The 16,581-nt window shown below is 41.9% G+C and overlaps 1 protein-coding gene across 2 annotated transcripts in view; it reads left to right on the forward strand.

Moving 5' to 3' along the window:
• The window catches only part of LOC134338155 (PR domain zinc finger protein 1-like), a 72,596-nt gene extending 58,471 nt beyond the window's left edge, over nucleotides 1-14,125 (forward strand). For both annotated transcript variants that reach the window (XM_063033747.1, XM_063033748.1), the window contains 3 exons: nucleotides 1,902-2,950; nucleotides 5,806-5,934; nucleotides 7,379-14,125. In XM_063033747.1, the coding sequence (XP_062889817.1) occupies nucleotides 1,902-2,950; nucleotides 5,806-5,934; nucleotides 7,379-7,936 (1,736 nt within the window). In that variant the 3' untranslated portion in view covers nucleotides 7,937-14,125. The remainder of the gene's footprint in view (nucleotides 1-1,901; nucleotides 2,951-5,805; nucleotides 5,935-7,378) is intronic.
• Nucleotides 14,126-16,581: the final 2,456 nt, after the last annotated feature.

Consider the following 16,581-nt stretch of genomic DNA (forward strand, 5'->3'; position numbering starts at 1 on the left):
TGTTGAAGTAACAAAAAGAAGAAAGGACACACATCCAAAGACTATCAAAGGTTATATGGGAATGCATCACTACATTAGATAGTTAATTAAAAGTCTAGTCTAGCCTAGCTGTAAGGCTTGACACTTTCCTAAAATCACATTCCTGAACCTGCGTTTGCAAAGTATATTAAATAAAAATTGTATCTATTGTCTTCCGATCAATGGAAAGATTGGGGAATTAGAAGTCAATAACTCAGTAAATATGGTTTCTTTCTTACCTTCTGTGTTTCGGTAGTAAACTAAACTTGGTGCTTTCATCTCCTCCTAATTTACTGGCTTCAGAAACTTAATTCCACGCAGTGTCATTATATGATTCAGCACAATTCAGAATGACTGTGATCTCTCCACGGTTAGTCAGCCCCTTGCACCGAGACCCCACCCACTTAAGTTTCTTCTGAAATGATTTGGCGAGTGAAAGAGGAAGCTCTGGTTCAGTGCGACTTGCCTCCTATCAGAAGACTCATCTTTGGTCACAGATCAAAGCATAGTTATTTTTTTTTTAGCAGAAGCACTTTTACTCCAGCAGTTCTGCAAAGCGCTGGGTTTGTTGACTGTCACTCTTTATGTGCCTAATCAGCACCAAACCCACCAGCGTTCCATCCGTCCAATCCCATCCTGTCTGAAAGAGCTGGGTTTAATTTAGGTCTTCCTGCCTCATCTCTCAAACGTCTCCGAAGCTTGGCTCAGTACCCTAGCCCCATCCATGTATTGTTAAATTGACCTGGATGATAATATAGTGCAAAGTGGCTTTTAAATATTTTGATGATCCAAAATATATAAACTCAGTAGAAATTTTATCCATCGACCTTCCATAGGTGGGGAAATATGTCAATGATTCGGCATCGATCATCTTAATCTTATTTTTGTTTTATTTCTGTGACCACGTTTTTGACGTTAGTGCCCTCTCAGTCTGTGTCAATCCTCTCAGTCACTGGGGAAAGACAATGCAAGTTGTCCGACAATGCAAGACACGAGAAAGATGAAAAACACCTCAAATTTTTCATATTTGATTTACTCCATAATCCAAAAATATAAGGCCTCTTTTCTCATTACACCTTCCTTTCTCTACCCCGGAGTGACAATATCTTTCACAGTCTGTTATCTCTGTTTCAAGCGAAGTAACCTTTTTCTTTCATTGGAAACACAGAAAACATCCTTGTGCATGTTAGGACTGCACAACAGCGAAGAAGTGGGATAAGTCTGTTTTTGGCATTTTATTTTTATTCAGAGCTAAGTTGTGTCAGGGCATGGGGATGAATTTCCTGCATTTCTTCACAATAGTGTCAAAAAATCTATTACATCCTCTTAGGTGTCCATTTTGTATACTGTCATGAAGTGTTGGCCTAGACTGGAATGGCAGAGAAAGCCATGGTTTTCTGTGTTACCAACTAGCCCATAACTAGAGCACAATTTCACTAAATGATTACATCTTTGTTATCTCTTCTCTTCAACAATCTTTAGTTTTTGCTGGTATCTTATACTGTGTGTCATGGTTCATCTACCACCTCAATCTATTTATTTTAAAAATTTACTTATTGTGATACAATGTGGAAGAGGCCTTTCCAGCCCTCCAAGCTGCGCGGGCCAGCAAACCTCGATTTAATCCGAGCCTAATCATGGGACAATTTGTAAAGACCAATTAATCTACCAACCGGTATGTCCTTGAACTGTGGGAGGAAACTGAAGCACCTGGAGGAAACCCACACAGTCACGGGGAAAATGTATAAATTACTTACGGGCAGTGGCGGGAATTGAATCCTTGCCACCTGCACTGTAGAGCGTTATGCTAATCGCAATGTTATCCTGCCGTCCTGGTCTTCATTTCCCCTGATTAACGATCTGGTTTGTCTTTGTCCTCCTAGAACAAAATCTCAAGGGATACAAAGATCTGGTGCCTGAATACAGTGGCCAGCTACCTCAGAGCCAAGAAGATATTCAAGAAGGCCAAAACCCAAATGACGACAATGCAAAGAATGAGGACAAAAAAGTGGACGTAGAGGTGATCGAAAGAGATACCCCACCCGTCACTCCAGACAGCCAAATAATGGACTTCAGTAAAAAGCTTTACTCAGATGTTGTCAGCAGATCCGCGTCAGACAAAAATGGTTCAAAGTTCGATGATGTTAAGGATGATGAACAGCCACTGGACAGGAACAATTCAAACCAAAGATCCAAAATTTCTGTAATTCAACAAACCCCTCGCATTCTTTCTCCTAGTCTGACAACCTCACCTCCCAACAAACTCCCTCTGCCCATGAATGGGCATCCTAGCTATGCTGAGGGCTTGGTTTCCTACCCAATGTATGCACCTACAGGCCACGTCCAGCATCAGTACATGTATCCATACAGCACTCTGTCTCCTCACTATACCAGACTTGTATTGCCTAACCACTCCCCTGGATTCAACGGCTTTCATCCGCTCAGCAGCCCAGCCACTTTCAACAACATGAACAACCTCAGCCTGTTTGGCAAGATGCCTCCGGTTTGTGGCGGCTTTGCAGCAGGAGACTGCCTCTCCTACCCCATAATGAGTCGGACTATGCTGCCCGTCATGCTGCCTCCAGAAGAGCGGCAGAAGTGTCACGTTTCAGAGCAGCCAAAAGGCGTCCTTATCCCCGCTCCCACCAGCGCCTTCTCGCCCATGGCTCCCGGGGTGGGCCTGAAGGAGATGCCTCTCACCCAGCCGCCAACTTCAGGTACCTCAATAAACTCAGAACTGTCAATGCATCTGAAAGCTACCTCATGGGTTCCGGGGAGTGAGGAGGCGATGAATCTGAGCAAACCAAAGATCTCTTCTGCAGATTTCCCTGGTTATAAGTCACTTCCTTACCCACTAAAGAAACAGAATGGGAAGATCAAATACGAGTGCAACGTGTGTTCGAAGACCTTCGGTCAACTATCTAACCTAAAAGTAAGTATTTTGTTTACAATCTTTCTACTTGTAGTAACTTGCACTGGCTTGCATTCTCAGCTCAGACCACTCTTTGCATTGGAACTCGCATGTGCTTCCTCACTGCTGACGGGGTGGGACATGTAGAAGCGTTTAACTATTTGTGTGAAGGGCATTGTTCTCTCCTTCCCTCTTCCGAGAAAGGGATTATTTGTGGAAGATGCACTTAAATACCCTCAGAAACTGTGGGGATTTCCAACTGCTTCTTTGTTGACGTATATTGTTCAAAGTTCCTAAGAGGTTTGACAGGATAGATAGGGATTGATAACTTAGAACAAGAGATCACTTTCAAAATAAACGGTTTGCTAGTCTGGTGAAATGAGATTTCTTCACCCAGAATACTGAGCTTTTGCACTTTTCTATTAATTGGGGTTGTGGCGCCTAAATCACTTAACACATTCAGGAAAGCAGTTGAATAATTGGTGCTTAGCTGTTAGAAAATGAAGGGGAAAGGGGTTAATACCTTTCGGTATTAAAAGGCGACAGTGACCCAGGTTCAATTCCCGCCACTGTCTGTAAGGAGTTTGTACGTTCTCCCCGTGAATGCGTGGGTTTCCTCCGGGTGCTCTGGTTTCCTCCCACAGTCCGAAGACACACTGGTTGGTAGGTTAATTGGTCATTGTAAATTGTCCCGTGCTCAGGCTAGGATTAAATGAGGGGAACATTGGGCAGTGTGGCTCGAAGGGTTGGAAGGGCCTACTCTGTGCTGAGGTAAAAGATTGCCATGAACTTTTTGAATGCTGTACAGGGATGAAGGGTAGAAAGGCAAGCTCTTGCATTTGTTTACGTTCTCCCATAAGTTGTTGAGACCGGGATGCTGATGGCTCTTATAATATAAAAAAGGAAATACTGAATACTGTTATGTTTTGTAACTTCAAAGCATGGAAACTATTTGAAGGGAAAACAAGGAGACAACTCATGTATGTTTGTTTTTACTTTAAGTGAGGATCGCACGTTTGATGTGGTGGCGTGATGTCCTTTTACATATAACCCATAATTAATGATTTAAACAACAAAGGATGCTTAATCAAACAATATATTTACAGTAGTACACAAGCATTACTGAAATATGAAGCACACAACTGAAACCTGAGGAGAAAAATAAGCAGAAGGTTCTGGAAATACTCAGAAGGTCAAGCAGAGGGGAAAGAAGCCATGTTAAGGGTTCAGGTTACTGATGTTTCATTATAATAGGCAATGGTTACAGACACAGAGGAAGGACGGAGAAAGGGAGTGGACAAAAGGGGTTGGACTGTGACTGTGTCCAAAGCAAGCAAGATGTGATGACCAAAAGGATGGCAGCGCAGGGTAATCTAAAACGCTGTGTTTAAATTGATGCCGAATTATCTGGTGCATCTCAATAAAAGTATGAGTGAAATTGCTCTATAATTAATCCAACATGCTTCTATAACCAAATCAGTGGTCTCATCATTATTGGATAGAATTTGGTGTTGGTATGCTTGTTCAAACAGTTCCCAAATAAATAAAAGTTAGTTTTCAAAAACCAATATCTGCAGAAGTGGCCATACACTTTTGTGTTATCTAAAGACACAGAGCACTACAGCACAGAAAGAAGCTCTTCAGCCCATCTAGTGTGTGCGAACCATGATTTTGCCTAGTCCCAAAGACCAATATCTATTGGTCCAGGTGCAGGTCAATAAGCAATATCTTAGATATTATGCAGTGTCTAAACATAATGCCTGCATCATTAGGAAAACTAATGTGTTCTCCTTCCCCACTTTGGCTTTCAATGGGTTTCCAGTCTAACAGAATTATGATTGATTCTTCATCACCCCCTGAACTGACACTGGTCCATTACAAAGACTAATGATAGAAAGAGGCAGCCCTTCACCATTTCAATGTGCAGATGGCTGCTAAATACTAGCCTTACCAGTGAAGCCCACCATCCACAAAATATATTTTTAGAAGTTTGTATTGCTTGTATCTTTTAATGCTGAAACAACACAAAATGCTGCAAATGTTTCCTGATGGCTTAAGCCTGGAGCAAACTGGTTGGAAGAGACTTTCCCCATGTTCCAACTTAAAGACAAACTGACCTAAAATTCAGATGTTCTAGCTTCCGAGGCAATGATGGCATCAAATAAATTTATTTAACTGCTGAGGAAAATAGCTAGCAGGTACAGAGAACAACATGACTGTTGGAGGGTTCCTTGCGAGGTGGAGGTGGAGTATGTGCTTTCAATGTTTCAGTGGGTTAACATACCTCAGGACCACAAGGTCTTAGGTTCAAGCTCTATTCCAAGCAATTGGTCATATATTCCAGGCCGACACTCCAGGACCTCACCGGCTCTCAGATTCCATCTGCTGATTCTAGGGGATGTAAAAGATCTCTCAAAGCAACTTTAAGCAAGAGCAATCTTTTTTTTCCCAGGGTGTCCTGGACAACACCCTTCAACCATTATCTCCAAAATAAGATAAACTAGTCATTATCATGTTACTTACTTTGCAAACTTGTGGCACACAATTAGCTGCTGCATTTCTTACTTGTAGTAAGAACTATACTTCACAAATGATTAATTGGATATAGACTGTTTTGGGACATCCTGAAATTATGAAAAGTGCTGTTGTCATGCATTTCTTTCTTTCCTTTATGTGGCGTATGCCACGTACTCTTTTGGTAATGAGTTGCTAGCTTACAAGCCTTAGCCTGTGACGTAAAGGAAATTTTAAAAGAATGACTCATCTCTCAATAAAGAGAGCTAATATCTGGTCTAGCTATTACTAATGCAATTTTAATGGAACGTAGGACCCAGCCTCTAGCAGACTATGATCTAACTCCATTCCTTTCCTTGCAGGTGCATTTGAGGGTCCACAGTGGAGAGAGACCTTTCTCCTGCCACACTTGCAGTAAGACGTTCACACAACTGGCCCATCTCCAGAAGCATTACCTTGTACATACTGGGGAAAAGCCTCACCAGTGTCAGGTAAGAGAGTGCATGCAAGGTGACTTGGGAAATAAACTGAGGTGATTAAAAGTCAGCCATGGCTCCTGACCTTAATTGCAAAAGGCAGCACACCCCACAGTCGAATACCATCACTGCTGTCATGGGTGGGGTGACTTTGACAAATTTCTATAGATGTGTAGTGGAGAGTGTACTGACTGGTATGGAAACACCAATGCCCTTGAATGGAAAATCCCAAAAAAATAGATAGCTGCAGCCCAGTCCGTCATGGGTAAAACCCTGCCAACTATTGAGCACATCTACATGAAACACTGTTGTAGGAAAGCAGCATCTATCATAAACGACACCCCCCCCACCCCCACACCCAGGCCATGCTCTCTTCTCACTGTTGCCATTGGGAAGAAGGCACAAGAGCCTCAGGATCCACACCACCAGGTTCAGGAACAGTTATTACCCTTCAACCATCAGGGATAATTTCACTCAACTTCACCTGCGCCATCATTGGAAAAGTTCCCACACCCATGAACTCACTTTCAAGGACTCTTCATCTCATATTCTTGATACTTATGGCTTATTTATTTATTATTATTATTTCTTCTTTTTTCCAATTTGCATAGTTTGCTGTCTGGTTGGACACCCTAGTTGGGCTGTCTTTCACTGATTTTTGTAATGGTTATTATTCTATAGTGCCAACATGAAAATGAATCTCAGGATTGTATATGGTGACCTATATGTACTTAGATAATAAATTTACTTTGAACTTTGATGGGGGAGTGGAAATCTGTCCTTCTGTTTCTGGTAGCTGCCTTGCAATGATCCAGACAAAATTAGTCAGAGTCTAACTGGCCATTCTTATTTTATTGAGTCCATTCTGGCACCAGTGCAGACAGTACCTCGAAATCTTTCCAGTGAACTGATCCTGAGATTTTCCAAACAGACTCTGACTGGCCAAGGCCAATGTCATGGGTTCCATCAATTGGAACCTGGGTGCACAGGCAGAGAGCTCACCTGGCCTTCACACCTAGAATATTTCACAAATTACTGACAAATCTGCATCATACGCAGAGTTCACCGGTGTGCTGTCAGACTGTTCGCGTGGCATGCTTCTTGAGGGCAGAACTGTATTGGTTGCCACTTCTCACTGCGGAGACCCTCAAGGGGCTGGTTTAGTTGAAGGAGGCTCCAGATTATAGATGGCACCTGAAGAGCCTCTGGCTCATTGCCTTCAGGAGAGTGGAACTGATGGGGGTGGCAGTGGTTGTGAGGAAAGGAAAGGATGTTAATGAAATACAGGCCATAACATAGAACATTTAGAGAAAAAGTAGAATAGGATTGTGTCACATTGACATTCGCCTCCGTTTTAACCCACATACCCTGTGGGACAAGAAAGAAACTCACTTTAGTGTGGCGCAGTTTGGATTTTCTTCCAGTGCTTGACTTACCGTTCCTTCTTTTGCTCGGGCAGGTGTGTCACAAGCGTTTTAGTAGCACCAGCAACCTGAAGACCCACCTTCGTCTGCACTCTGGAGAGCGACCTTACCACTGTAAGCAGTGCTCAGCCAAGTTCACCCAGTTCGTCCACCTCAAGCTGCACAGGCGTCTACACAGCAAAGAGCGGCCGCACAAGTGTCACCTCTGCTCCAAGAGCTACATCCACCAGTGCAGCCTGAAGATCCACCTAAATGGCAACTGCCGCATGGCGCCAGAGACCAGCCGGTCCAAGGAGGATCTCCTCAAGATCGACGACGAAATCAACAGGTTCGACATGAGTGAAAGTGCAGAAAGGTTGGACAAGGCTGCCACAGCAACGGAGATGGAGGTGGTAACCGAGCAACTTCAAATGTATGGCCTTGACAAAGACCATAAAGAGGAACAATTCAGAGCAGAATACCACAAGAACAATGGAGGCAACCATCCCCCCTCTGACCTCCATGACAGGGTCAAGACTTCCAGCCTAATACAGTTTCACCATGGTCCAGCAACCTTGGTCCCCATCAGGGTCAAGCAAGAAGCCAGTCTATAATTGTACAATGACCATTATCATGTGTGGAACTCATCACCAACAATGGTACATTATAAGAGGAAGGTGTTTGGATAAAATAGCAGGATAATTCATGTCATTGAACAAAAATGACTGCAGGGGGAAAAAAATCAAATGTGGACTCAGACTATTTCCAAACTCTTCCTTGCGTGTTTTGTCTATTTTTCCCCAGAGGGAGTAGTCTCTCCCAATGTGATCTGAGAAATTGCTAATGGGTCCCTGCATTTGTAATGAGTTTTTCATTCAGTCAGACCAAAAAGGAAGTCCCCCAACACATGGCTATTCCTGGGTACTGATAATGTACAGACCCAGCCTTTGCCGTGATAACCAGTTGTGCTTTCTCTGCTTTCTCAGGGTGTGTTACATATATTTATGCAATAGAAAATGGTATATATTTTTTATCAGTTAAGAGACAATTGGATGAGTTTATTCTTCTAAGGTCTATCTCTTATTTATTAAGAAACAGAACATTCTCTTTTTTTAAATAAAGTTCACAATGACAAAATCTTGATTGATATCTCCAGTATCTGATGAGAAAATAATTTAATTATTTAAAATTTCCTCATTAATGCTTGGCATCCGTGTCAGTGACATTGCATTTTTCGGATTCTGCGTGCTGTTTGTGGAAAATTATGTAGACACATAGGTGTGATGTAGTGTTAGTGAGATGGCAAGATCATATGTCATATAAAGACAGGCAATTGAATCCGACCAGAAACTTGTACTCATACAATCCCAGAAGCTTAACTCCTGAAGTCTGGCTAGGAAGGTGACCTTTGGCAGTTAGGAATGGGGAGGATAATAATGAATTTCTGGGACAGGGGTCTCAGGGTTTACTATACAGTACTTTGGCACATATATATAGCTAGGTTGCCTAAGACTATTTGCACAGTACTGTATATATAGCAGTACTGTTATATATATGTGCCCAAAACTTTTGCACAGTACTATATTTGTTCAGAACGTGGTTGGATGGAATGGAGGACAGGCAGAGGTAAGACAGTGTTCCTTCACTCTACAGTCCTGGAGAAGAGGCTGTTTTCACTTTGTATTTACCTGAAGCACATTCCATCACATTTCTTCTCTTTTCACCTGGTGTAATTCAGGGATAAAGGGTAAAATAAAGATGAATCTCCCTCAACTTTGAAGCTTTTTGCCCCATTGGTGGTCCGCAATGCTGCCCCTCCCTAATATTAATAACCAAGCTCTTTCAGTTGGCTGGAATTGAAGTGAAGTTTCCTCTCAGCATGCAACTTACAGTCAGAGCTACTAAATGAAACTGACCTTGTGTCATTGATGTCTAACACTGTGTTAAAACTGGTTGATTCAGGACCAGACTACATACTCAAGGAGGGTGCACTGGGGAGTCACTTTTCATTATGCTGCTGGCATTGACGGCAGCACTGAAGGTCCTTCATCTCTTGTGGCATTCAGGGCTTCCTTCGTCATGTCAGTAGCTTCCTCTTGGCTTTTACAGCTGTCAGTCATGCAAGCCCCTGGTGGAGGGGTTGAGACTCAGGAATCCTGTTGCATTCAGATGTAGAAAGATTCTTCATTGCTGTTTCCATAACAGTTTTGTTTGTCCCATCAGTGTTGTTAGCCCTGAGCTGAATCCTTGAACCTGGAGGACCAGTGGACTATTCTTAGCTTGGCTTCTACCCTTTGACCTGTTTGGCACGGGCCAAAGCATAAAGCCCTGACTCCAGTCAATGTAGCTCGCTGAAGCATTGGGGCACGCAATCCCTATGACAAGGTTGTTGTCCTCTTGGACATCTATGCACCGGAATAAGTAAACTATTGGTAGGGCCAACAGTCTCTGTGGTGGTTTACTGTACGATTGAGGGCAGGGTAGAGAAAACAAATCCTCCCAATGGCAAAATCATTCAATGGCACTAATTGCTGTGCCTAAACAGCTAAAAAAGGACTTCCACAAATCTGAGGTACTTTACTGGCTGGCGAAAGATTATGCATTGAGGTCGATTCGGAAACAGAAAGAGGAATTATTAGAAATTGTGTGCAGCTGCGTTGCCTGGAGATTGCCAAACTGGAGTGCGATGGGATGGGAGTGGGTGGGTAAGTGTATTTCTACAGAAGGATCATATAGATGAGTTATCAAAATACCAAAAAAAAATCCCTTGAGGGTAGACGTGGCAAGAACAAGTGTTCAAATAGAAAGTGTGTATTGGAGTGAGTTGTCACTTACTGTGATAAGAACTAGCTAAAAGCTGCTCAGGACAAACTTCTTTCTGAAAATAAAAAACAGATAAAAAGTCTTTGTATTAGTAAATGGGGAGAAAATCAGTGATGTGTGGAAGCTTTCTAACAACATGAGGTAGTCATACACTGAGACAGAAAGATGGAGAGATTCCATTTCACGGTTTAATCTGTTGCTTTGTGAACATGATTAACCTTTTGCTGTTTACACCAGATTTGGATTTGAATATCTTGGAGTGGTATTGTCTAAAAAGCCCAGTTCACTGCAGCAGTGGAAGCCAGTAGTGTTGCCAACTTTGCACCACAATTGGCCCAATAAAATTGAATGGGTCACTCATGCCTCAATTTGCCTCTTCTGTCAAAAAGCAAAGAGAAGCAGAAAGGGTACCATGGCTTTTCTTGTATAATATTCTAAAATGTCCATGGTTACCACTGATTTCAAGGCTATTAAGATTTTTAATCTAACTTTCCTTATTTCAGAGGTATCCATGGCTACTGTAGTTTTTGTAGGTACTGTCAAAAAGCTATACCGGATTCCATAGTTTTAATTAAAGACCTCTGGGTTTTCTGTTTCTATACTAAAAATGCAAGCCCCCTTTCTTCCCTTGAATTACTCTTCCCTTTGCAGTATTCCTTCATGCGAGGTGCAGTGACTTCATCTAAATATTTCTCAGCATTCCAATAGCCTGTGGAATGTGCTGCCCCATGGGTTAAAGCTAAGCCGAACACGTAGGCACGTTGATCCATTGGACCCATTTCAGAGTTCCATATCAACTATTGCATCAAGACCAAGACTGGGTCTTGAATGATCTCAATGGAAAGGTACTGGAAAACAACTTACAGATTCTCAGGATGGCGAATTTGTACAGAGGAGAGGCGAGGCTGAAAAAAACCCAATATATTAAGTGAGGCTCATTCAGTTTCACCATTAACATACCAAACACATGTACACACACACACGGTTTTTCCCGCACACTGAAGGTCTCGCTTACAGGAATCTTGCTTCACACTTGTACTTTCTGCTCACGCTCTTCCACGCACACTGACATTCACTCTCTCGAGTGTGCTTTCACACGACTTCTTTCACACACTTCTAATCATGACTTGCACTCACTAGGAGACAAACTGTAACCTTTGCTGCTGCAAATACGCAGTCTCTTGCATTTGCACCCATATCTCACAATCAACATCCTTTCTCTCTCTCTCACACGCATGCACACACACACACACACACACACACACACACACACTTGGACAAATGCAGGGGGAGGTTCCCACCCTGGGATCCATGGCTCCCTTGTTTATTTGTATTGGTCTATGGCATAAAAAAGATTGGAAACCCCTGCATTAGGGTCTGTAAAGAGGCCATTGGTTGATGGAAAAAGGCACAGTTAGAAAAGATTGAAAACTGTCCACTTATTGAAACAACATGATTTTTTCTCAATCCGGCAGCTGATATGTCTCTGTTTTAGGAAAGATTCTTTAAAGTAATGCCATTAACACAAAGGAGACCAACAAGATCTCACATATGATGGCTAGGGTTTGTGAGGAGTAGAATTCAGACTATAATGGAATAATCTGGCCACAGTTTATCCTTTGCTTTATAAAATATTTCTTGCGGACGTATTCTCTACATGTGCATGCCCTGTTTCTATTGCAAGTTAGAGCATCTGTAATCGGTTTGATTTGAAAGCACTTTTTTGCTAAATTTGGTGGTCAAAGTATAAAAAAAGCTTTAATTCCTTACTTAGGGAATGTAAGATTCCTTATGTTCCAGTGAATATTAGAAGAGTGAACTTAATTGCATGTTGCATGCTCCCTTGGTGACTTCTAATCTGTAGTTGAAAGCCCTGCCACAAATATCAAGAAACAACAGAGGAGAATCATTTTGTTTTGAAAGATTGATTTTGCTAAATTCAGTCAGCCTATTTTTAAATTCATGATCAGACTCATTTGATCAGAATGTGACAGTAAGTATCCATGGTGCCAAAGAAAAAACATGAGTAACATTTTCACATAGAATACAGGAGCTCAAGTATTATTTCCCCACTGAAAGAAATAATTGACACCATGGTCATGTACAAGAATAATTGCCTGACAGTTTTCTATATGCAATTAAAAAGGAAACGGTGGCTATTGAAATGAAGGAGTTTGCACTGGATCACTGCACCTCCATCTCGTCCCCTCAATGAAACCCAAATCTTGCTGGATACATATCTGGGACTGATTGGTAGATATTGGACTAAGCTCAGCTGAAATGTTCTGTTTTCTGTCTTAACTAGCAAGTCAGAAATGTTACCTTGCGATTGATCGACATAGTTGCACCAAAGTTACTGATTATTTGCATGTTCTGGACAACTTCATATATTTTGTGTATCATCAGAGGTGTTTTTGTACAAAAAGAATTTTTTACAGTTATGTTTACATGTGGTTTATACTTTATTTATGTTTCTCTTGTGATTCATATGTAGATATGACTTAAATTAAACATTCTTTTTTATACCGCCACAAAGTGACATAATTTTGCTCCTATCCCTTTACTTCCTATTTTTCTTCCCTCTCTCAAATGCACTGGTTCCTTCCGGAGACCTAAATCCACCATAGGTCCATCAGCTCTTTAGGGAAGACTGCCTGATAAACATCATCCAAGATGCAATGTAGAATTATCCAAATTTACCTCACATAAAACCTGACATTTCGAGTTGCACAACAATCCTTCAACGATGCACTTGGAGCGTCAGTCAACATGGTTTTGACTCAAATACATGGGAATTGAACTTGTAATTTTCCTGTCCAAAGGCAAGAAGGCTACGAATTAAAAACAAAGATTTGAATAGTTAATTTGGGAAGATATTAAAAGCTTCAACAAAGTTACAAAAGGGCAAGAAAAAAGCCAATGGAATCGAGTGTACTATAGTAGAATGTAAAGGCAAAGTTAGAGATCCTATGCAAAGCCTTAGGGAGATTACAATGGAAGAGTGTGTGGGTTGAACTCCACATTATGAAAACAATATCATATAAGTCAGAAACCCTCACACACTCTTCCATTGTACATTCTCAAGGCTTTGTATAATAGATGTTACATCTCTGATTCATCATGAAACAGAAATATACAGATTCAAAAACATGGAATTGTTTGCATTAGAAAGAGACTACAAGTGATGTTTAGCCAGAGGGAAATTGAGAGCTGGGTTAAGGGCCTTCACCACAATCAACAGCACATGAAGAACAGACAGCATACAAGTGAATGTGCTTTATACAGGAGGTATGTGTTTAATGTGCCCCTCCAACACACATCTCTGTAAGCACCAGTCTTTTACATTATGAAAGGATGGGGCAGTATATAAACATATCAAAAGAACGATTTGCACTGCAGTCCAGTCTCTTTTTACAGAGGGAAACAGGAAGGAGGAGGTAGCATGTTGGAAATGGTGGCTCCTGTTCGTCTGATTGCCACTCTGTTGAGGCTCCCATATTGAATTCAAGTCTTCCTTTTTCCCTTCCCTTTTGGAGCAATTGCAGTCCTGAGCTCTCACCTTAAGCAGCCAACTTAAGCTCCAGCTTGTTAGTAGGTGAGGGTGAAAATTTAAAGGAGATGTGCAGGCACTGTTCCCTCTAAGCTGCATGGGTGCACGATCGTGCAGTCACTGAAATGTTCCCGAGCACATAGCCTTTGTTGCTGCACAGCTGGAATTTTCTTTGATATAATGTTAATATAATTTTGAAATCAATGTTAATATAATTGTGAAATACCCTGCAATTAATTATGTATTAATGAATATAATTCATAAATTTTCTAAATAATAAATATACCACAACCTTTACTTTGAAACATTTTAGAGCTTCAACATATTTACATCGTCAGTGTTTCAAGTTACAGCACTGTTACAAATTGTAACAATAATCACAGAATGGAAGTTGGTAGCTCATTGTTGATAAACTGCCAGCCTGCTGAATGCCAATGCCCTCTAAGTTTAAAAGTTTATGAAATGTGAAAGTTTTTTGTTACACTGTATTTCATTATACCCTTCAATTAATAAATAAAATCAAAAGAATGTGATTTTTCAATTTTCATTTTAAATATTCATAGTATGCACTTTAAAAAAACTAAAGTGCTGTGCGGTTTTCAAGCTATGTAAAAATTTCCTGTTCAGAGCAATGGTTGGACCACGCAGCTGTAAGAAAATTAGAGGGAACATGATGTGCAGGACAAATCTTTTCTTTAGATGGAGAATGGTAGGTGTCTGGAACAGGATGCCTGGGGTAGTGGTGGAACATGATACAGTACTGTGCAAAAGTCTTAGGCACGTATATATAGCCAGGGTGCCTAAGACTTTTGTACAGTACTGTATTTGTCAACGTGGAGCAGAGAGCGAGTTTATGCATCAGGCGGGAGCAAAGGAGTTTGGGAATGGTGAGGGTGGAGTGTCATGGGAGGAATGCGGGACAGGTGGCAGAGAAGGAGTGCCAGAGATGGGTGGGGTGGTGCGGGTGCAGACACACCCAGCTCTGAGGCACCAGGCAAGGTCATTTGATTCCAGACAATTGGTTTATTGATCATTACAGAATGTCCCTCTGGTGTTTTCCGCCTCCTCTCCTCTCCCTTCCCCTTTTCCCAAACATAATTCCTCTCTCCCTGCCCCCTTCCCACTCTCAGTCCATGATAGAGACCCAGATGAAAATCAGGTTTATCATCACTTCATTTGTCATGAAGTTTGTTTTGTTTTGTGGCAGAAGTACAGCACAATACATAAAATTACTACAGTACCGTACAAAAGTTTTATGCACAGCACTGTATATCGGCATTTAAGAAGCTTCTTGGATGGCCATATAAATCTGTAAGGAACAGACGGATATGAATCACTTGCAGGCAGAAGAGATTTTGTTAAATTTGGTGTCATACTTCACCCAGACATTGTGGGTCAACAGGATTCAATGAGATTCGCAATGACATTTCTTTCTCACTGATGGTCAACACAGGTGCACCTCAAGGCTGCGTGCTTAGCCCCTCCTGCTCCACTCCCTATACAGGCATGACTGTGTGGCCAAGCTCAGCTCCAGCACCATCTTCACACTTGCTGGCAACACTACCACTGCCGAATGAATCACAGGTGGCATTCTGTCAGTTTACTGGAAGTAGGTAGATCACTTGCTGGTGTAGTGCTGCAAAAAAAAACCACCAACATCTTGCTCAACTTCAGCAAAACCAAAGAGCTGATTGTTGACTTCAGGAAGAGGAAGGAGGACGAATGTGCTTCTGATTGGGGGCTTGGCAGTGGAGTCAGCAGCTTTAAATTCTTGGGAGTTCACACATTAGAAGACCTGTTCAGGGCCCAGCACATAGTTGCAACCATAAGGAAAGTGAACCAGCTCCTTCACTTCCTTAGGAGGCTAAGGATGAACACTAACAATCTTCTACAGGCGTATTGTTGGAGTGTGCTGACTGGTTGCATCGTGGCCTGAAACAGCAATTTAAATGCATAGGAACATAAGAAGCTGTTGAGTAGTTGTCTCTATCCGAAACGTCATGGGCACATCGCTCCCACAGGCTTCCTTGAAGCAGCTTCTACAGAAGTTGCTACCCCAAGAATGCAATAACTATTATCGAAAGTTTCCACCATCCAAAATGCGCCACTATCTCGCAGCTACAGTCAGGCAAGAGGCGCAGATACCTGCTGTTCCACCTGGTTCGAGAGTAGTTACTTCCCTTTAACCATTCAGTTCTTGAAACAACTGGCAAAATCCTAATCACTACAGTGTAGTAACACTATAACCATTTTCATCACTTTGCACTAAAATGGACTTGGTTTTTTTCGATTTGTATTTTCTTTAAAAAATGTTGTATAAATTAATCATAAATTTTCTTTTTCTTGCGAATGCTGCTTATATGGTGCTACGTGCTCATGTTTCTCCTGTCAGATCAGACCTTCCGCCAAGGTGGCAGTACGCTCAAACGTAGCAGCCTCTCCAGGGACAACCAAAGACAGTTCTGTCTTTTTTATGATTCCAGCACTCTGCCAGACATTGAGAAGTTTGTCAGAGTTTTAGATCACACGCTGAATCTGTGCAAAGCTCCAAGAAGGTAGAGGCGCTGCGGTGCTTTCTTCATAATTGCACTTACATGCTGTCCCCAGCACAGATCCTCTGAAACTATAACACTGACGAATTTCAAGTTGCTGACCCACCCCACCCCTGTTGAGGACAGGCTCATGGGCCTCCCTGTTTCTTTTTCCTGAATTCAACAATCAGCTCCTTGGTCTCGTTGACATTGAGTGAGAGCTTATTGTGGTGCCACTCAGCCAGATTTTGAATCTCCTTCTTCTGTGCTGGTTCATCACAGCCTTTGATTCGGCTAACGACAATGGTGCCAACAGCAAATTTAAGTATCTAGAGTAAAACTCCCACTGCATAAA

This window comes from Mobula hypostoma, chromosome 26 (genome assembly GCF_963921235.1).
Source record: "Mobula hypostoma chromosome 26, sMobHyp1.1, whole genome shotgun sequence".
Lineage (NCBI taxonomy): Eukaryota > Metazoa > Chordata > Chondrichthyes > Myliobatiformes > Myliobatidae > Mobula > Mobula hypostoma.